Source organism: Podarcis bocagei, assembly GCF_964188305.1.
Source record: "Podarcis bocagei genome assembly, chromosome: 17".
Classification (NCBI taxonomy): Eukaryota; Metazoa; Chordata; class Lepidosauria; order Squamata; family Lacertidae; genus Podarcis; species Podarcis bocagei.
This window is the reverse complement of record NC_138143.1, coordinates 9,503,695-9,525,699: the sequence shown is the minus strand read 5'-3', so window position 1 is coordinate 9,525,699 and position 22,005 is coordinate 9,503,695. Positions and strand designations below refer to the sequence as shown.

Below are 22,005 nucleotides of genomic sequence, written 5' to 3'. Positions count from 1 at the left end.
GATCATAATCTGAGGCCTTTCTTCACGTGCTCTCTTCCACTGAAGGTCTAGAGGGTGCAACAAGAGAATGGGCTTTTTCAGTGGTGGCTGTCCACTTTTGGAACGGCACATCTGGCACCATCATTACATATCTTTAGGTGCCAGGCAAAACGGTTCCTTTTTAATTGGGCCTTTGGCGTTTACATATCTATGGCCTTTTTGCATAATGTAGATTAAAAAAATAATTGCTGGTTTTACTTTCTTTGTTTTTTTGCTTAAAATATTGTAAGTCGCTTTGAGCCATGAAGAAAAATGATTTATTATATACACATTTTTTGCTTTACACAATATCCCTAGAACATAAACCCTCACGCAAATTAAGTGGTGGCGCTGTGGGTTAAACCACAGAGCCACATGACCCGGAAGCTGTATACCAGCTCCCTCGGCCAATAAAGCGAGATGAGCGCCACAACCCTAGAATCGTCCAGGACTGGACCTACCGGTAATTGTCAGTGGTCCTTTTACCTTTACCTATACTACAAAGTATTTATTTCTTCACAGTATAGGTTTGTAATATGGCTGGTCTTGTATGGCCACACCGTCCTTTATACCCACCGCAAATCAATAAAAGCTCACCTTATTTTAAGCTAGGCTAAGAAACTAGCACTTGAATTTTAAGTATATGCACATACAGAAATAATGAGCTGCTATCAGTAGGTGGCGCTATAACCAAACATGTTGAAACCTACTGCTCACCTATTTTGCCATACAGAAAAATGGTACCCACTGAGCTATTTCTTCAAGGGGGATAAAAACAAAAGATCTGGACAAATCACTCACTCATGGTTGTGGCTGGATTACTGAACATGAAACTTTAAATACAGCAGAGGAGGGTTAAGGCCTCTGTTTTTTGCTTGCACTGACATACTGGCTAACCATAAGAGTTATTTTCCCCACCGTTGGCAGTTGGCTAGTGGCTGTTATATTGTTGTCGTCTGTCTTGGGAGGCAATGGAGGAGTGCACCTTTGGCCTGCTGAATGCTTGCAGTGCCTGCTGTGGTTGTAGAGAGACATATTTTGTTGCAATTGTAGAGACGTTAAACAGCTGGGCAGGGAGGAAGAAAAAGCTTTAGAAAAATCTTTTTTTGTTATTGGCATTTGTATGTCCTGAGAGACGAAAAGCTGTTTTCTAACAGGCTGCAAATGCCAATAAGAGTGTTTCTCTGCTTTGGTATTGCAGATAGTGTTCCATTTCAGCCAAAATGGTGCCTTTTCCTTTCAGAAGTTTGGCAGATGCAGCTATCTTTGCCCCATCTGGGAGGAAAGTGTCTATAGAATTTCTGCACAGCCTTCAAAGCAGGAAAGGATAAATGTATGCCACAGCATACATTAAAAACATAAATTTAGGGTTTTCCCCAAAGAACCTGGGAACTGTAGATAGAAACCGGTTTGTCGTCTTCTCCGTTTGACCAAGCTACACCAAGCTTGTGTCGCTCTTCTAAACCTGCGAACAGAACAGCCACGTGCCGTGGTTGGACTCCAAGTCAAATCAGCCCTGGCCACTATGGACAATGGTTAAATACTATGGGTTGCAGCGCAGCAACATCTGGAGGGACACAGCTTCATACGTTGTGGGGTGTGAGGGAATAAAATATGCCTGTAAAGGGAAACTTTAACCAACACTTCCTTGTCTTTGAAACATGGCTCACGAAAGAAATCCAACCAGTGAGGCCCTCCTTACCACTGTGACCTTTCAGCTGTTCCAACTTTCCCTGCTGCAAGTTATTTAGGAACCCTGCCTTTAAAAGACGAAAGCATTTCGGAGTGGGGAGAAAGACTGCACTTCGGAACTCCCTGCCTGTTGAGATCAAGTAGGCGCTTTCACCGTGCTGCTATTTTCGGCGCCTGCCAAAAATCATTCCTGTTTAGGCAAGCCCACTGGGATGCTAGGAAAGCTGAGGAAATCTTAACCCGTTTTAGTATCTTAACTTTTTTATGTTTTAAAGCAACGTTGTGAATCCCCCCCCCGATTTTATTGTTTTATCCTTTTGTAAACCGCTTTTTATTTTGTTTGTTTTTTGCAATCAAGCGGCGGATAAAGTTTTATGAAACAAAATTGTGAGATGGCGGTGGGGGGGCAGTTGAATTTCAAAGCACTGAAAACTATTATCTCCCCCCCCAAAAAAAAAAATTAAACTCCTGTGTAATTACACTTGTTCTTCTACCTGCGGATGAGGAGCTGAAATATGCTGTCTTCCGACTTCGGACAATTTAATTTTATCGACCGGCTTATTCTCCCTCCGCCCGCTCCCCCCCCCCCCCGTACAGTGATCTCACAAATGGAGGCTCTCTAGTACATAAACTTCAAAAACTCTATGCTCAGATCGTCACTTCCGCTTCCGGCCAACGCAGGAACTCTTTGTCAGTCGTTGCCGGGAACATGGCTCCCACCGTGGAGTCGGCGGCGGGTCCTGGGTCAGCGGCCGAGCTCCTGCTGCAGAGACTAGAGCTAGCAGGAGCCCAAGGCGAAGCGAGGCTCTGCAGCTTGGAGGCGGCTGCGGCGCTGGGCTTGGACCACCAGGTGCTGGTCGGGGCCGTGAAGAGCCTGCAGTCGTTGGGGGAGGTAAGTGGGCGTGGCGGTCTCTGGCCACGCCCCTGTGAGCCGTCGCGGGAGTGGCGTCATCCTTACCTGCCCCCGGAAGGAAGAGGGACGCTTCTGCGTACCTGAGGCGGGGGACAGGAGAACTGCGCATGCGTGCTGGCCTGTGTTCTCTTGCTAGCAGAGCGGCGCTCTATGGCTCCTTTAAGAAAATGACAGGGGGCGGAGCGTAGGATCCCCACAGAGTTATTAAAATGGTAGATGGGCACACTCTTTAATTCCTTTTTTGAATGGGGGGGTGGACTTTGCTTTGTTTTAACATTTCCCTCAGGTGTGAAAGCGAGAGTTGCAGTGTTGTATCCCCAAATTTCAGGTTCGGTTTGACTCAGCAGCCTTTCTCCACCTTGGGTCTCCCCCCCCGTATGTCATTGAACTACAACTCCATGCATCCCCAGGTAGCAGGACAAGCAGCTAGTCCAACGTCAGGACGGGCACCCAAGGTTGGGAAAGGCTGGTCTTAAAAGCAAGCCACTTGTGTTCTGCAGTTTCTGCTGCTTCACAGGCTGGGCCAAAACAGAGAGGAGAGCCTTACTTTAAAAAAAAAAACCCCAACAGCCTGATGTTGCTCTAGGCGGCTTAGTTTGTTTTTTTTTTTATAAAATTTTTATTGGTTTTACAAAATTTTAGAAAACAAACAAACACTTAAAAGGACAGACATACATGTATAATTTCATCACCTATTTTCATAAACCTCTTTTCTCGGACTTCCCCATACCCCCCCTTTCTGCATCCCAATGTCCATAATTTTATAGCAACTCCCAATTGTTACTTTCCAACCTCTGTCATCTTAGTCCTCTCCATATTCTGACCTTGTATCACTGTATCCCTTTGTTTCTGAGAACCACAACACTTTAACATTCATTAAGTTTATAATAGTCCTTAAGATAACTTTTAAATTTTCTCCATTCTTCTTCCACCGTCTCTATTCGTTGGTCGTGGATTCTGCCTGTCATCTCGGCCAATGTCATATAGTCCATCACTTTCATCTGCCATTCTTCCAGAGTGGGTAGATCTTGTGTCTTCCAATACTTCGCGATAAGTATTCTTGCTGCTGTTGTAGCATACATAAAAAAAGTTCTATCCCTCTTTGACACCAATTGGCCGACAATGCCCAGGAGAAAGGCCTCTGGTTTTTTAGGAAAAGTACATTTAAGTACCTTTTTCATTTCATTATAGATCATTTCCCAGAAAGCCTTAATTTTCGGGCATGTACACCAAAGGTGGTAGAAAGTACCTTCAGTCTCATTACATTTCCAGCATTTGTTATCGGGCAAATGATAAATTTTTGCCAGCTTGACTGGGGTCATGTACCACCTGTAAACCATTTTCATAATGTTTTCCTTTAAGGCATTACATGCCGTAAATTTGATACCGGTGTTCCATAACCATTCCCAGTCAGCTGACATAATGTTGTGACCAACATCCTGTGCCCACTTAATCATAGCCGATTTGACTGTTTCGTCCTGTGTATTCCATTTCAGCAACAAGTTATACATTCTAGATAAATTCTTAGTACTGGGTTCTAACAATTCAGTTTCTAGTTTTGATTTTTCCACCTGGAAGCCAATTTTCTCTAGGCGGCTTAGTTTGGTTAGAATTGAGTACTGTATACACTTCCAGAGTTAATGCTAAATACATTTCTTCTGGTAAGTGAGCCACTATAGCTGATGGAGGGCTGTGAAAATTTGTGTCCTGTGGGCCTTTTAGATTCGTCTACTTATGTACTGTCTGAAACCAAAGGGGTGCATTGGTTTGCAGATGTGATTCCACCCCCATCCCCCCAGCTCTCCTACCCCACTATGAAACAGTATGGAGTAGTTGATAAAGTGTAAGATTTGTACTTGGGAAAACCAAATTAAAATCCATCCATAGCTATAAAGACTAGAGCAGGGGTGGCTAATCTGTGGCTCTCATATGTTGCCAGACTCGCAGCTCTCATGAGCTCTAGCCAACATACCCAATGGTCATGGATGGTAAAATTTGCTGTCCAGTAACATTTGGACAGCCACCGGTTGGCCATTCCAAGCCTAGAGAGCAACCCTGGACAAATAGATGTTAGCCTAACCAACTTGACAGGATTGTGAGGATTAAAATGCTCTCTTTTTGTTAAATGTCTTTCCAAAGTGCTCCTTCACAAAGTTTCCACTTGTCCTCTAAGATAGTCATGTCCTACAGCAGAGCTTTCCAAACTGTGTGTCACGACACATCAGTTTGTCAACTGCAGTGTGTAGGTGTGTTGTGCAAAAACTCTCTGTGCTCCTCCTGGGGCTGGAAAGGGGCTAGTTTGACCTCCGGTTTGCTAGTAAAACTGAATTACTGTGTCGTGAAATGATGGTTGTTATTATTTATGTTTATTGTACTTTATATTGTCACTTTATAAATTAAAAGGATCTCCAGGTGACTTACAAACAATAACACATAAATTTAAATCAACATAGGACTAAAACTGAGTGAAAGCTAAAAATACATTCATATTTATAACGAGGCAGTACATACACATCCCACCTACTGAAGAAGGCCACAGAAAATTAAACACCAAAGAAAAAGGTTTTTGACTGGTGCCTAAAGATAGATAGTGATGGTGCCATGTGTGTCTTCTGGGGAGAGCATTCCAAAAGCAAGTTCAGTCTTGTTCTGACTGAAGAGCAGTTTCCTAAGAAAATGAAATCCTAGTAAAGACTTTTTTTGGAGGCTTGCTAGGGAGAAATCTCAGTGGTTTATCTCAGCATTGATATGGTGGGGGGCATTGAAAGCACCCTAAAATCTCCAGCTCTCAGCTGTTGCCTTCTTTCACTGAGGCAATAAGACTGTGTCTGTGCTGTTCCATTTCAGGCTACAAGTGTATTATAATAATAATAATAAATAATAATAATAATAAATTTTATTTATATCCCGCCCTCCCCAGCCGAAGCCGGGCTCAGGGCGGCTAACAACACTAAAATAGTGCAACATTATAAAAACATCATAAGAATTAATTAAAATCAAAATTGATGGCAACCATAAACTAAAGTATTGTAAAGATTGCCAAAGGAGGGAGTCAGGCTACATGATGGAAGTATGATAACATATGACAAAGAAGATATTGCTAGAATTTTTCTGGCTGATATGCTTGTTTTTCATGTGCAAGGATTATTGATTGATTGCATGGAAAATCAGTTGCCATGTGAACCCCTAGCTACAATCTGAAGTGATTTAGCACAGGCATATGTTAGCCCCTTCAGCAAAAACTAGGACTGGATCAGGGCGGGGTTCTACACAAACAAATATTCCAGATGGACGGTAAAAACCAATGAGCTGTAAGATAGTTGGGGTCTTTTCAGATAGGACCACAGGTATTCACTTGTCTTTCAAATACCTCCTTATAACACTCCCTTTTTTCTGCTTCAAGCTCCAGCCCCCACCTCCTTTCAGACCCTTTCTACCCTTGCTGATGTCCTCAAATGTCCTCTCTAGGTGATTGAGGCTGAGCAGTGCACATCCAAGAAGTGGGAGCTGACACCTGAGGGCAAAGAAATTGTCCAGGAAGGGAGCCATGAAGTTCGAGTGTTTAACAGCATCCCCTCTGAAGGCCTGGTCCAGAGTGAGCTGATGGTAAAAGTTTTCTGAGGTTATCTTCCCTGTGGGCTTATTTGATTATGTGGCTTTTGGATACCTGACAGTGTCAATTTTTGGTTCTTTTCACTGTAGAAGCTGCCAAGTGGAAAGGTGGGATTCAGCAAAGCAATGTCCAATAAGTGGATCCAGCTAGACAAGACCGCAGAAGGTGGACCCCGGGTCTTCCGGGCGGTGGGTAATCCTTACTCCTTATCAGTTTGGGTTTGGGTCTCCGCAGGGTTTGTATCAGAAAAGGGGTTGGACAGTGCAGATGAGTGTTGGTTTCAATCCAAGGATGTTGGGATGGGGAAGACGGCATCAGGGCTCTGAAGTTTCCTTTTTTTTCCTTCTAGGTGGAGACTGTGCAGGACTCTGTCAGAGAGAAGCTGCTGCAGGTGGAGCAGGGTGAGGGTGACAAACTAGAAGAGAAGGACAAGAATGAACTGAAGAAGCGGAAACTCCTGGCAGAAGTGTGAGTTGAGCCTCTGTCATCCCACTCTGCATGGGATGATCTATGTTTTCAGAACTAATTCCACCCTTTTGCAGTAGAAATGTTCTACAGTCTCAATGAGCAGATTAGTTCATTGTGCATTCTCAGGGTGTGTGCTTGAACATTGGAAAAAAAATTCCTGTTTGGAAAATGCTTTGCAGTTACCTCATTTATTGTTGCTTGCATTGCCAGGAGGGAGCTAAGGCTGTGTGTGTGTGTGTGTGTGTGTGTGTGTGTGTGTGTGTGTCTGTTTGCTTGTGTCTGTGTCTGATTGGACCTATATCTGTGTTGGGATTTGAACCCACCTCTCTAGCATTCTATGCACTAGAACACAGGACCTCTTGTTTACTGTGCTTGTATTTCAAAACATGTTTATATTTGCTTTCAGGACCATTAAGACATACTGGATCAGTAAAGGAAATGCTTTCAGTACCACAGTTACCAAGCAGGAAACGGACCTCACTCCAGAGATGATTGCCAGGTAAGGAACTGTTCTAGTCCTTGTTTAAAGTCGGACTAACAGGGGATCGAGGGACGCGGGTGGCGCTGTGGGTAAAACCTCAGTGCCTAGGACTTGCTGATCGTAAGGTCGGCGGTTCGAATCCCCGCGGTGGGGTGAGCTCCCATCGTTCGGTCCCAGCTCCTGCCCACCTAGCAGTTCGAAAGCACCCCTAAGTGCAAGTAGATAAATAGGTACCGCTTTATAGCGGGAAGGTAAACGGCGTTTCCGTGTGTGGCACTGGTGCTGGCTCGCCAGTTGCAGCTTCGTCACACTGGCCACGTGACCCGGAAGTGTCTTCGAACGGCGCCGGCTCCCAGCCTCTTGAGCGAGATGAGCGCGCAACCCTAGAGTCGGTCACGACTGGCCCGTACAGGCAGGGGTACCTTTACTAACAGGGGATCTGAGCTCTTTGTCCGATTTGGGTCTGTCTGTGTCTCTTCAGTTGCCATTTCAGTTTGCTTTTGGGTTCTGGGTGTGAACCTTGGCTGTGAAAATGCTGGCTTCAAACCATAGAATCAAGATTTGCCAAATACCCACTCAGCTGTTGTGGGATTGCTGTTGTAGACATTAACCATTTTGTAACAAATCTCGGCAGAACTCTTGACCACTCTGCTTCCCATTCCTTGTTGGTAACTGCTTTCTCTGCATTCCTAGTTCTGCATGGAAGGTGATCTGAAAAGACCCGCAGCCCGTTGCAAAGTTAACTTTCCCCCCTGTTTTCCCTACACTTGTTCCTAAACTTTCAGTGGCTCCTGGAAAGATTTGAAGTTCAAGGCGTATAACTTTGAGGCACTGGGCATTATGCCTGAAAGTGGACATCTCCACCCACTCCTCAAGGTCCGCAGCCAGTTCCGGCAGATCTTCCTTGAAATGGGGTGTGTACTTCAATGTCTGCAAAATATTGGGGTATGTGGGTGTGACAAAACGGTGATTACGGGTGGTGAGGTGTGTTCTACCATGCCACGTGCGTGGTACGTGCCCATGAGGCCTGCACAGCTGGCTGTAGATTCAGTACCCGCATGTCTTGGGGATTCTGCCCATCCTTGCTTCTTTTCCTCGGGGGAGGCAGTGCATTGTAGCCCAAGCTTGAAGTCATGGCACAGTCTGCTGAGGAGACTGGGCTAGCATTTGTCATTTACCTGCCCATACAGACAACTCCATGTGACAAAGACTGTCCTCCCCCCACTACTCTTCTAGGCTTGAGTACATCTTGATGTCCCTGCCCTGTGTTCATCGTCATTAGCCAGTCTTCTGTGATCTGCCATATTAACGGGTGGGGGTGGGGATAGACCTATTGCAATTAATGGGTCTAAATTAATCATTTTAATTAATTAATTTCAGTGGATCAACCCTTGAAAAAAACTTTGCTTAATGGCTGTGTGTTTCCCTTCTCAGTTTTACGGAAATGCCCACCAATAACTTCATTGAGAGCTCCTTCTGGAACTTTGATGCCCTCTTCCAGCCACAGCAGCATCCAGCTCGGGACCAGCATGACACCTTCTTCCTAAAGGGTCAGTCACACTGCTTGGGCCACACATGACTTTTGTATCCGGTTTCATAACTCGCAAAGAGGCTGTGGATCAGGATCTTGGGACAGTGTCCTTTTGGGAGCCAGTTGAGCCTCAAGTATCTAGCATATGTTCTTTTCTTTGTGTTGGGTGTTTCATATCTTACGGGCTTTAGTGGAATGGCTCCCTATCTTCCTATGGATAGTGGGCAGTCCTCACCTCTCTTTATCTGGGGAGTAGTAAGGGGCTGACTCCAGCCTCTTTCTTTCTCTACTGGACCATCTGGAGCCCCACATGCCCAGTCACTTGCATGTGCCTTCTTCCTTCTAGATCCTGCTGAAGCCATCGACTTTCCCATGGATTACCTGAAGAGGGTAAAGAGGGTTCATTCACAAGGAGGTTATGGCTCTCAGGGGTAAGACTCAGCAGCAGTTTTTTTTTTGCAGTTGTTCTAATGCTGGGCCTGGAAGTGCAAAAAGCGGGGGATGGTTTTGAAAAGCATCTTGGAAATAGCCATGGGGCCCATGTTCATTTGTAAACAGCAGTTGGGATTTTGATCAGTAAGGAAGGGAAATCCCAAATCTGTATCATGTTGTTGAGAAATGGGAGACCCTTCAAAAAAGAAACCTGAGTCTAGTAGGCAAACTGTTTATTTCTCTTCATTTTCCAAGCAATAGCACCCATCACTGGGCCTGTTTCAGCTCTTGTATTTCAGATATTAACTGCTGGAGTCACACCCCACATCTCAATCTTTCCCTCCCAGGTACAGATATGAGTGGAAGCTGGAGGAGGCTCGGAAGAACCTCCTTCGGACGCACACCACATCCGCCAGTGCTCGCATGCTCTATCAGCTGGCGCAGCAGGTAATATCCAGTAAAAACTCTTTCCTGCCTGGATGTATCCTAGCTATGAAGGCTGACAAAACAACAGGTCATTGAAGAGTTTCCGTATAAAGTAATGCCAGGCTTCATTTACCTAGGAACTGTCAGGTTGGAGCGGGGAGTACAAATTCAATTAATAATAGTAATCTAAAGCTGGTAGGAGAAAATGCTCTGAGGCTGGGATGGTTTGCCTGCTGAGACTGAAGTACTTGAACCAATCCAAAGTGTGGGACTGTGACAACTGCTTCTTCTCCTGCAGGAGAAATTCACCCCTGCCAAATACTTTTCCATCGACCGTGTCTTCAGGAACGAGACACTCGATGCCACCCACCTGGCTGAGTTTCACCAGATTGAAGGGGTGGTAGCCGATTACGGCTTGACACTGGGCGACCTGATGGGTGTCTTGAAAGAGTTTTTCACCAAAATGGGTAAGAACTGTTGAATAAGAGGGAGGATACAGAGTGGACTCCAGTTGGGAAGCAGTCCGGCAGGAAACAGGCTCCTTGGTGGTTGCCTTCTCAGTTTTCAGGGACCAGCCTCCCAGCGCCATTCATATCTCTCTCCCCCCCCCTCTCTCTCTCTCTCTGTGTGGCAGGAATCACCCAGCTGCGCTTCAAACCCGCTTACAATCCTTACACGGAGCCCAGCATGGAGGTGTTCAGCTACCACCAGGGTGAGTGCAGGAAGATAGCCGTGTACCATTCTGTGGAACTGTGACGCTGTGCCACAGGAGTCCTCCATGTCCCTGGCAGTATCTCTTTGCTCCTGCCCTTGGGAATCAAAGCAAGTTGCCTAGTAGCTGAGCTGAGTAGCAGCCGGTGTTACTGGCAGCAGAGGTCAGGTACACCAAGGAAAGGCTGTAAATCGTGGGTGGCTTTTGAGGGAACAGGGCAAGCAGTCCAAGCACTCTGAACTCTACTTGCATTCTTACCTGTGAGAAATTTCAGTTTTCCACCTTTGCCAAGAAGGCAGCTGCACACTCAGTGCCTTAAGAAGGAATTCCAACTGCCCCTGAATTAGCCTTTCATAATCCCCTTATGACTCATGCAGTTGCAAAAATTCTTCACCCTGATAATGCGCTATAAATTAGGACACTTTTCCACTGTGTCAACAGTAGTCTGAGAGTATGCCACCTATTCATAGGCCTTTCTATTTCTGGAGGTTCCATGTGTCCTGATATTTAAAGGACGTGCCCCGAACACCATGGCAACCTCCCCAGCCCTTCATTTGAAATGCAAGGCTGATGAATTTGATTTTACTTGAAACCAATATCTTCTTGCCTTTCGGGTTTAATCCTCATAATGCCCCTTTTCTCTATAAAACATGAGAATAATGAAGTCAGCGAATTGATAAAGGCAGCAGAGAAGCAAATGCTCCTTAACCCTATTCTGGGAGTGGGGAAGGGCAGGTGAGGCAGGTGAAGAGAACCACTGGAAGAGAGATTGGGTGTGCAAAGCATCCGCTAAAAATGTTTCATTGTTTTTAAAGGTTCTTAAGCTTCGAAGCAGCAGGAGCCACAGAACGGAGGCACAACCATAAAGAATGCCTCTATGTCCTCATTTTTGCTAGTATGGTGGTCTTTTATATTAGGGCCCAAACCATTTAGGACTTCAGACATCAACATCATCCTGAATTAGCTCACAAGGCTACAACAGCACAGAGTCAGCGTTCACCCTTTGCCCCTTACAGCTGCTGTCACAGCCTCACAAGTTGCAGTGGGCTCCAGTAGGTCAGCTGAAATGATTTCCTTGATTTGACCTGGGAAAGTGTTGTACATGAGCAACCTGACATAAAAATACCTGCTTTGTGTTGGCGCTTTTCTTTATGGGTGGGAGGTGTCCATATCTCTGACTTGTCTTCTGTCCCAGGGTGTTGTTCAGATTGGACTCCAGCAACCCCAGAGCTTGGGCTCTGCCTAGGCATGTGGCTTTGCTGTTCCACCCTGACCCACTTCACTAGCCTAACAATACAACTTTTCTTCCAGGATTAAAGAAGTGGGTGGAGGTGGGCAATTCAGGAGTCTTCCGCCCAGAGATGCTGCTGCCCATGGGTCTGCCTGATGGGGTGACCGTCATCGCCTGGGGCCTTTCTTTGGAACGGTAAGTGTTTTGGCTGGAATGTGTGCCCAGGTTAAGCAACCTTTTGCTATAGTGTCCTGTCCGGAAGGGCCCCAAGCCTGGGGGCTGCCTGTCTCTCTGTCAGAGACCAAGGACTAATGCATGTTGCACCCTTTTAAGAGTCTTAAGTCAGCAGAGGCTGGAACTAATCTCAATAAAGCTTCAGTCTACAAATTGGCACCTTCTGTCTCCCAAGACTATAAATCTCTGTCGTGTGGCTGCATGACCCAAAGCCATGTGCCTTCCTCACCTCTGCAGGATTAAACCTCACTCACCTCTTTCCCTCAGACAGGTTGTTTTCCCAGATCAAGCTTGTGAGCATCAGCAGTGCTGTAGCCTGTGTGTTGGGCCACAGAAGTTGAGTCAAAGGTGTATCCCATATTTAGAATGCCAAAGGGTATGGGGGAAAGATCCATTTGTTGGGATAGTGTGGACAAACCTATCCTGCTCTAGTTGTACTTCGCTGTGACTTTTTGCTATGGTCTAGTACATTAATACAATTTTTCAAATTTTATTTTAATGTCGGTTTCGTGTTGTTGCCTTTTGAAAAATGCTAGGGACGTGAAAGTGGTATGAATGGAGATTCCTCCCTCTTCTCTTTCAGGCCCACCATGATCAGGTATGGCATCAATAATATCCGGGAACTGGTTGGTCACAAAGTCAATCTGCAGATGGTATATGACAGCCCACTCTGCCGCTTGGATGCTTAGTCCACAGAAACTTTCCTCTCTTCAGAGACATCCCTATTTATTAGCACTGCTGCTTGTTGGAAAACTGGGCCTTTCAGGCTTCTATTCTCCACGCTTTTGGTTCCTTTGGGGGAAAGTGCCTGTCAAGCCATTCCGCTGTTTTGTATGGACGCTTTAGCCCCTACACCTTTTGGAGAGATCATGGGTGAATGGGTTCTCCCAATTTGTGTGGGGAATAAACTTGTAGCCCATGTTACATTCAGTAAAAGTGCCTCGACCACAAGTCTGTGATTAGAGTAAATAGTCAGGAATCGCTGCAATTCTACTGATATGTAGAGCATAGTTTGTCAGCTTTACCATCATGGCCTGTGGGAAAGTAACAAGTTGGAAGGGGAACTTCTGTACCTTTCACCACCCTGCTTATACCAAAATATTGGGGTATTTTTGGGGAGGAGGGGTCTTTCTCCTGCATGGTGGGAACTGGCTTGTAGGCGGGATACGATTGCCACTTCTCCCCACCACACAAAAATTAAGCATTTTTTAAAAATCCTGCGCCTTGAATTCTTTTCTCTATTTGCCTCCATGTCAACCTTTCCTCTTCTCTTCCATTATAATCATTTTATTGTCCCCTCTTCATCCCCAATCCTGTGTCTCATGCCCTCTTCAAAAGAACCCACAAGCAGGGCTACTGTTGATCTTAAAATGTTGAGCATTAGAACACCAGAGGACAATGGGTTGGTTTTACGTTGACCCTTTTCCTACCAAAAGCTGTATTTTGGGAACTCTGGTAGGAGGCAAATGTTTGGAAACGACTTGGTATATACACATTTCGATATCCTGATTTCCAGCTGTCTCTACAAGCATGTGTCAGATAAAGCACACACAGTTTGAGGGGGGAGGGAACTGTAAAGCAAAATCTGGGCTACAGCTACTAAGGGGAAGATCTGCAAAGAGGGAAAGTCCATGTTCTACAGCTTGGGCAGTTCTGCTAAAACTTTGTTCATATTCAAGCTCTCAAAAAGGAGCTGAGACCATGACCAGGCCAAGTGCCAAATGAGGAAGCATAATCACTACCTCTTGTCATATTAACTTCTTGTCATAATGGCAGCATTCAGCAGTTGGAGACAAGAGCCCACAAGGCATACAGGTTTAATTACTTTATTGTACAAAAAAAGCCCTTTTGAAATGCCAGAGCTGTGTGAGTAGCCCTTGCCCTCCCCAGACTCTGGATGTTCCACCTCATGGAGTAAAATATCACAAAGCTGAAGCAGTGTTCAACAACCAAGTGGTTCCAGATCCTTGTTTCCTAGGTTCTGCCTGCAGGTACCATTTTAGAGCCCAACCCTTCCTCTCGCAGTCTAGACAAAAGCCTCTTAGGCCCAGAGTAATAGTCTGGTTCATGAAGCTGGTTAGGTGAGTTTCCAATGATTCTCCAGTTCAGTTTTCTTAGGAAGAAAAAGGAGGAGAGGCCACTGGCTATAAAACTAAGAAATAATGATAATCATGGAAGTTGAGTTCATGACGCCAGAGAAGCAGAGTCCCAGAAGTTGAGGAGCAAGACAGCTGTTGCCTTGAGAAGGCGGGACGACTGCTTCAGAACAGGCCGGTGCTTCTTTACGTGGTCGTCTGCCTCCTTCCTTGGGCTCTTTTTGCTGGTCTGCCATGCCCGTTTTCTCCCATTCAATTCAGGAAGCCAAGAACTCCGCTCTCCTTTTCCGCAAGGCTGTGCTGCCTGCTCTTCCACAGTCACTATGTCACCTCTAATGTTATATGAGCCTCCTCTTGGTGGTGGTGTGTTGAGCAGCTGCAAGTGCGGGCCTTGGCCAAGAGGGAGGGCTGGAAACCTGTAAGAGGTGGGGGCTCTGGCTCCTCCTCGTCAGGCTCCTCAGGCGCTGGCCCCAGCAAGCAATCTAGAGGGAGAAATTAAAGGGGGCACATGAAACTGCCATCTACAGTCGCTTTATCAAGGAGGGGAAGGTGTTTCAGCCCTGTCTTGTCAGCCAAGTTGTATTTCCCTGATTTGCTATCCAAGATCCATTTTTAAAAGGAGGTGCCAGGGAGTAAGCCTGAGTCTTTGTGCCTATAGAATCATCCTCTCCCACTAAGCTATATATCCTATTCCCTAAAGGCAAATGTCTCCAAAGCTGCCATCCTGTGTTTTCCTTTCCTGTAGGAAAAGCACCTTAGCATTGCAGGGGAGGAATCTAGAGCACCACTAAGAAAATGGCTGGACTAGTGTTCTGCATTACAACCTTACCTGCTGATTTATTGTAAATGAAATGCAGCTGCTAACAAAACAGGAGCCTACTATGGATAGCTACTGCCCTGTTTTCATCTGACTCTGTATCAGATTGGTTTCTGCATTCTCCATGGAGCAGCAGGGTGTGGGGAGAGCATCTCCTCCTCTCCCCCCCCCCCCTCTATTAATCAACTGGAGCACATAGCCTCTAGCAGTAAGTGCGATGGACTGCCACACAATATAAGGGATGCTCTTTGATACAATACAAATATAAGGGCAAGCAGTTTGGAGTTGGTTATGGCAAGTGAATGGAGACAGGCCAACTCAGCTCACATAGATGGTACCGTGTAGTGTTGGCTTTAAATAAGTGTTCAATTATAGAACAAAATAATGCAAAATAGTACTTAAAGTCTGTGCCATGTCTGGCGATAGTGGTGTTACTATGCCCAAGTGGGTTTTTTTCTTTCTTTTAAGGTGTATGTCAGATTTATGCTGTGGTGGTATATAGCTATATTACACTGTTTTGTAGCACATATCTGGTGATGGAAGCACTTTCCATCTCCAAATATTTTCTGCAAGTAAAGGTAAAGGACTCCTGGACAGTTCAGTCCAGTCAAAAGCGACTATGGGGTTTTGGTGCTCATCTCACCAGCATTCGTCCACAGACAGCTTTCCGGGTCAAATGGCCAGCATGACTAAACCGCTTCTGGCACAACGGAACACCGTGACTGAAGCCAGAGCGCACGGAAACGTTGTTTACCTTCCCACCACAGCAGTACTTATTTATCTACTTGTACTGGCATGCTTTCAAACCGCTATGTTGGCAGGAGCTGGGACAGAGCAACGGGAGCTCACCCCGTTGCGGAGATTTGAACTGTCGACCACAGCGCCACCTGCGCTCCTACTTTCTGCAAGTAGAAGTGAAGGGCTGTAGGGGAGATGGTCACTAAAGAGCCCTATAGAGATGGGAATTGTGTTACGAAGCTGGTCCCACCAGAAAAAAATTATCGGAATGATCGTAACTCTACTCGCTGACCTTCAGACCTCAGGACTACAACCAGGTTGTGTAGCATTTCACAGGACTGTTGGAAATTTCTATGTGCAAAACATTCTCACATCTTGGAATCAAGCACATGAATCCCATTGAAATAGGTAATGAGTTTTTGGGTTTTTTAACAGTCATAAAAGGCTGGGCTGTGTGTATATTGCACACTACAGGAGCATAGGCAAAATGCAGAGTATGGTACAGAGTTCAAAGTTAGTTTCTTCACAATTTCCATTCAAAAATGTTTCTAGCCCTGGTAGCTAGAAAGCATCTCAACAGTGTCTGCTTGGAAAAACCAAAATGTGTGAATTAATAAGATTTAAAGAAATAAACCTTAGTAATATGGATCATAATCCTGAGAAGGTAGCCCATCTGATCCTAAACTACTTCTGCCTTGTGGGGATATCTTCAGGAGAAGAAAAGGCTAAGGAGTAAACCTTACACAAATCCAGAGTGGAGTCCCTAAGACAGCTGGATGGCGCCTTGTATGCTTTCTTCCGGTAATTCCTGCAGCCAAAATGGTGCCAGATATCTTGCTCTGCTTTCTATTGGACCACATCAGTGTTGCTGAGAAGAGGGTATTGTTGTCTGGGCAGCCCAGGACCTCCATACATACTACCCAGGCTTGTGTCCCAGGGAGGTCACTAGAGCACTGCTAACACAAAGGTATGACTTCACCCCCGGAGGTGCACTCCATTGTCTCTCGAGACAGATGGATGCCAACACAGAAATAAGGCTCTGTGTGGTTTGTGTCCTGTATTTTTCAGTGTCCATTCTCATGGCTAATAATCCAGAATACAGTGGTACCTCAGGTTACATACGCTTCAGGTTACAGACTCTGCTAACCCAGAAATAGTACCTCGGGTTAAGAACTTTGCTTCAGGATGAGAACAGAAATTGTGCTCTGGTGGCGTGGCAGCAGCAGGAGGCCCCATTAGCTAAAGTGGTGCTTCAGGTTAAGAACAGTTTCAGGTTAAGTACGGACCTCCAGAACGAATTAAGTAGTTAACCCGAGGTACCACTGTAAATTGGGCAAAGCTTGAGAAGTCTGCATAATTATACAGGTCACAGAATTCAGCTTTTCTTGGTGCAGATTGTGGGATTTTTTTTTTAAAGCACTGAATGCTACAAAGGGCATAGCTTATTGTACATCACTGCTGCTGTCACCTGCCACACTCACCTGCCAGATCATGTGCCAGGTCTTTGATCAGGTGACCAACAATGGCATAGGCCACACTCACCACCACCATCACAGCCATGATCATGTAGAGCACAGCTTTGGGCAATGGAACAAGGTCATAGGCAGCTGGCTGGTATTCACTGTAAAGAGGGCTCTCATTGGAGGAAGAGGGTTGAGTAAGTAATGCCAAGGTCTCGGTGCGATTTGAGGAGCTCATGTTCATTGGCCACGTTTGAGAGGGGAGAGCCATGTTCTGATATTGTGGAGCCTTGTTGCCTGGTGGATAAGTGGCTGCAGGGACAGGGAGAGTCTGAAACACAAGGGGAAGATACTTTGGTTAGTTAGGGGCCCATCATGAGCCCTGTCCTGGTACCATTTGCAAATGACTTATACTTGCTCTTACAGCCAAATTTGCAGTGGTATTGGAGAAGAGGGGGTTGTCTTACCATGCAGGGGGGGTTGTTGGGGGAATGGAGGATGGGTTGGCAGCAGCAGCAGCAAGGAAACCATTGATCTGCACCCCTTGTGGTATTCCCAAAGGGTAACCCCTCCGAAATCAGCATCCTACTGCAGGAACACTGGACTTAAAAGGAGACTAGTGTTTCCTAGCAGCTTCTGCTTTTAAGAGTTTTTGCTATTTTGGGCTCAGTAACAGCTCTGGAAGTGACAATTTAGATTGGGAAAATGGCACTGGGGTCGGGGAGAGTTAAAAACCAATGAGGGTTCTCCAATGTTTGTGCACATGGAATCTTTTCAAAAACAGTGTAAAGTAGTACTTTCTGGACACAGGCTTACCACCTCAGTGAAGACTAAGCTCTAGGTGTGGTAAGAGGTTTGCATAAAAGTCCAGTATGCCAGATCCTGTCAAACCTTGACAGAACTTGTAATTTCATTCCTGTCGATCTTCATCCATTTATTTAGAATGCTGCTTTCCCCCATCCTTTTCTATCTTTTATTTTAAATATTCTATACCACTTCTCATTTGAAAATCACAAAGCTGTGTATAGCACCAAAAAATAATACAGTAAAACCAACACCTATACATAAAGAAACAAGTTATCCAGGCAGTTCCTTGAGTCTTCTGCTCCAAATAACTAATCCTATTTCCCTCCCTAGCCATTAGAACAGAGACAGGTCATTTCCCCCTCAAAATTCCAAAGCAGGTACCAGTCCTTTTTTATGCCGAGCACTCAAATATTATCATATAAATAAATATTCAACAGAAATTGAAAATTTACTAGGAGTCCTACAAATAGGTTACATCAGCTTTCAGCATTAGAATTCCCTATTTTAACTTGGCAAATAAGGGGATTATTATTTTATTTTATTTTAGCAATTTCAGGTTGTGATGCTACAAGTGCACCACCAAGAAAAACTACCTGACCAACTTCCCCATAACCTGCAGAGAGCAATTAAGACTTGATCTTCTAGTGGTGACAGGTTGGCCATTGCCAGGTTACATCACCCTGCTGTCATCAGTATGTTGCTAGCCTACAACTGCCATGCCTCAGCACTAGCCATGGTTTCTGGGACTGATGGGAGATAGAGTCCAACAACATCTGAAAGGCCACTGGTTCCCTACTTCAAGCACAGATGGAGCCTTAGTATTGTTAAGAAGGATGCTCCAGGCAGATCCCAGTTCTACTCTAAGAAGGGGGTCCATTGGCCATTTTATCTCCCAGAAATTTCTCCGTCTCTTTTGTGGCAATCCCACAAGCTTCTCCCAGCCTTTAAATCACAGGATGGGAGTGTTCCTCAAGCAGGGTGGCAGGAAAATTAAACAAATGGGCAACTGCATCTTACCACACATGCTCAAAACTCAAAAGGGAAGGCAAACCTGTTGAAAATAATTCCTTCTTTATCCTGAATACAATCAGGAGAGTTCCTCTTGTGCCTGTCTAAATGACACTCCTGCCAGAGTCACACCCATTTAAGTAAGGTGCAAATAATGCTACTAAGCATGTATAGTGCATTGCAGGACTTCAGAGCATAATCTTTGCAAACAGATACATGTAAATTAGCATAATATTTGCAAACAGATCCATTAAATAGGCAACTATTTTCATATTGCTGCAAAGAAGATATTTTAATGAGGTTTTGCATACTTTACTTTTTGCTGCTCTGTTAACACCCTTAGTACGAAGGCAAAAGCTCTGGCCTTAAATAGGTTGTCTGCATTTTGCAGAGTTTTCAACCTCCCGTTTCATAATAAATCTATCCCGGTGTGCTCCTTTACTGACCTCCTACTATGTATATTCACCAACTAGCAAAATAATGCCCTCTGTGGGAGGATGATTAGGTGATGGGCAATAGCAGCTAGCTTTGTCAACGATTGGTACTGGCATCCACTTCTACAGTTATAAAGTTGGTAGCTGGAGGGAGCGAAATTAATTGTAAAGATGTGGCAATATGAAGTCAGAATGGGGTACTAGTTCTTTCCACAAAACCTTCCCGAATAATCAGCAAAGGATCTTGTGGCACCTAGAAGGGTTACATTTCATTATGGCATAAATCATTCCTAGACTAAGCAGTTGTCAGTTGCAGATATATATACACACACACACACACACACACACACACACACACACACACACGGTGATAGTAAAGAGGTGCAGAGCTGTTAACTAGTGAGGTCAGAAGGAAATTAAAAGCGAAAAGTACGGATAGTGACAATTCAGTTTGATTTATAATGTCTCAGTAGTAGGAGTCCTAAGACAAAGCCATGAGTGCAACAGCAAACTGGAACTCTGCTCTATCTCTGTGAAATAACTTGTTCTGGGTTATTGATGTTTGCTGATGCTGCATGCTGGTCAGCATAGCAGGATTGCTGTAAAAAATACACCTTCAGACTTCATTGCAGCCATGCAATACAGTTCAATAATCTTACAAGTTAAGACTCCTGTAGAAGCACTTCTTGCCAATTCAAAGAAAGCAGCAAAATTTGACTGGGCAGAACAAAGGTCAACCAGTAGCAAATCGATGTCCGAGCTATGATGGCCTTTTAAATCTTTTCCTTTAACACTTGGAATGTTTCAGAATGTAGTTCTAAAACAGATATAGTTTTAGCTTTCTCTCTATATTTACCTTTTTAATGCTTCTTTTTAGAATTGTATATTGATTTTTATTGTTTTTATTATATGACAGAATCTTGGCTGTTGGGCAACTAATAAACATGGTAATTTTTATTTAAAAAAAGCTTTTATAAATTTTATAACTGTGTAGCCAAGCCATAGGCCAGGAACTCTCCCAGAAATTTGGCAGAGGTGTGGGAGCTCACCACAAGGAAGCAGGTCCCATATCTATCTTGTTAGATGTGTGCATCAATAGGAATGTGGACATGCAAGACAGCATAGCAAATTAACACATCAGTATCAATGAGTGACCTTCCTATTGCCTTCCAAAGGTTTTTTTAAAAAGAAACATTTAGGACTATTCACCCAACTAGGGCCACTGCTAGCAGCTAGGATCCAGGAATGTGCAGCTTTTCAAAGCCTTGTAATATCTCCAAAAATGCATTTTAGCTACGCAGCTATTAAGGATAACAGAGCCTTAGTTCATTGCACTAGCATGGCAAATGGGAACTAGACAGCTGTACTGTATTTTAAAAGTCAGAAAGGTTCTCACCTGACAGAAACTTCATGACATTGTCCAACAACTTGCTGAAATGAAGGATTGTGTAAAAAAGCACCCTGTCCCTTAGAAAGGAAGATTGTCTCTATTTTGAATATTGGGAAAGCAAGGCAGGAAAAAAGAGTGGTTTGCCCCTAATCCAGGCATGTCCAAAGTCCGCTGGTCAGTTTAATCCAGCCCCTGTGGCAGTTTATTTCCTGAGGTAAAAGCCTAAAAAAACCTCAACAACTTCAACCCTAAAAAAAAGCTCAGCAACTTGCAACTTTGGGATAAAATCATTAAAAAGGTCAACAACTTCAATCCTAAAAAAAGCAACTTTGGTTGGCCCTTTGGGCAGCCCTTACGGCCCTTCACTTCATCAAATCTGGCCCTCTTTGAAAAAAGTTTGGACACCACTGCGTAGTAAGAATTTCATTCAGGTTTTTTCAGCCTGATGTTATAGTGGCATATTAAAACTAATAAATACAATGCATCATAAGCCTTCTTTGTTAAATGCATTTTGCCACAGGAGTCTTATTTTTTTCCTACAAGAGACTAACATGGCTACCCAACCAGATTAATCAATAGGAAGTGATGCTGCCTCCTCCAATCGGGTGTAACAGTTGTTGGTACTGAGCAGCACTTAATTTCTAAGGGGGGAAAGAAAGGTAGAAAGACACCATTGAGAAAAGAATTCAAATTTTAAAAGCAATAAAGTCATTTGTGGGGAAATTTGCCTCCTCGCCTTCTTGCTAATTCCAATGAGGGTTACTGAGCAAAGGCTTTGTGGAATCCTGTTACTTGTTCCTAAGCCTTCCAAGAAGTTATTAAGATTTACAAGGCTTAAAATAACTGCTCTTTTGTTTGGTTGTTTTCCCCCTAGCCTGCCTCTGCAGTTATGGCTTGAAAGAAAATGCACACACACAAAAACACTATCATTAAATTGTTAGTGCCAGTTATGAATGACTATTGGGGTGCATCACTTTATAGCTATACATCAGAAGGGACGATTTGGCATCAGCTCCTGTTATATGACTCTCTGCCCTCCCTACAAATCCAGCATAAAACCCAGGGGTCTTGTATCAATGCACTGCTGTTCAAGCAAGTGAGAAAGCAACCAGACACATTTTAACATGTTCCATAGCTAGGGCAAAAGCAACCTGTACTTTTAATACTTTCCACTGGTGCAGCAAAGGGAATTCTGGTGGGTGCTGCTGCTTATCATGTGAGGAATGACAGAAACTAACACCATTTTCCTGCACAGTTATTAAAAGTTTCCTTCCAGTTCCCACATACCCCTCCCCATCTTTTACCTGGGTGGTGATGTTGGATTTTATGTTCTCGTCCCCTGCTTTGATGGCGCATCTGCTTCTTTGCAAGTTTGGCAGGCAGCAGCTGAGAAGGCGGCAGTTCTGGGCTCCTCTGGTTTCAGGACTCGCTGAAGAAGCACAACAAATAGATTAACAGCTGCGCTCACTGCCCAGCCCGCTGCTTTGAAAAGTCCAGAGAGCAC

The 22,005-nt window shown here is 44.6% G+C and overlaps 2 protein-coding genes and 1 long non-coding RNA gene across 4 annotated transcripts; 1 reads left to right on the top strand and 2 right to left on the bottom strand.

Moving 5' to 3' along the window:
* LOC308577236 lies at nucleotides 1–2,300 on the bottom strand. Of its 2 annotated transcripts, XR_014003531.1 has the most exons (3): nucleotides 2,205–2,300; nucleotides 937–1,084; nucleotides 1–47 (listed from the first exon to the last, which is right to left on the bottom strand). It is a non-coding gene; the product is annotated as an uncharacterized lncRNA (long non-coding RNA). The 2 variants fall into 2 exon arrangements; XR_014003532.1 differs by lacking the exon at nucleotides 1–47 and having other exon boundaries at nucleotides 833–1,084.
* Nucleotides 2,301–2,379: 79 nt separating this feature from the next.
* FARSA (phenylalanyl-tRNA synthetase subunit alpha) lies at nucleotides 2,380–12,687 on the top strand. The gene is made up of 13 exons (XM_081177263.1): nucleotides 2,380–2,602; nucleotides 6,092–6,229; nucleotides 6,326–6,424; nucleotides 6,586–6,704; nucleotides 7,111–7,203; nucleotides 7,971–8,099; nucleotides 8,620–8,735; nucleotides 9,063–9,147; nucleotides 9,496–9,595; nucleotides 9,873–10,041; nucleotides 10,209–10,286; nucleotides 11,598–11,712; nucleotides 12,335–12,687. Exons 1-13 carry the CDS (start codon nucleotides 2,420–2,422, stop codon nucleotides 12,438–12,440), a joined length of 1,530 nt encoding a protein of 509 aa, XP_081033389.1. The 5' UTR covers nucleotides 2,380–2,419; the 3' UTR covers nucleotides 12,441–12,687.
* Nucleotides 12,688–13,563: 876 nt separating this feature from the next.
* LOC308577234 (small integral membrane protein 44-like) lies at nucleotides 13,564–21,940 on the bottom strand. Its single transcript, XM_081177278.1, has 3 exons — nucleotides 21,806–21,940; nucleotides 16,884–17,193; nucleotides 13,564–14,329 (listed from the first exon to the last, which is right to left on the bottom strand). Exons 2-3 carry the CDS (start codon nucleotides 17,131–17,133, stop codon nucleotides 14,169–14,171), a joined length of 411 nt encoding a protein of 136 aa, XP_081033404.1. The 5' UTR covers nucleotides 17,134–17,193; nucleotides 21,806–21,940; the 3' UTR covers nucleotides 13,564–14,168.
* Between the last annotated feature and the right edge of the window lie 65 nt (nucleotides 21,941–22,005).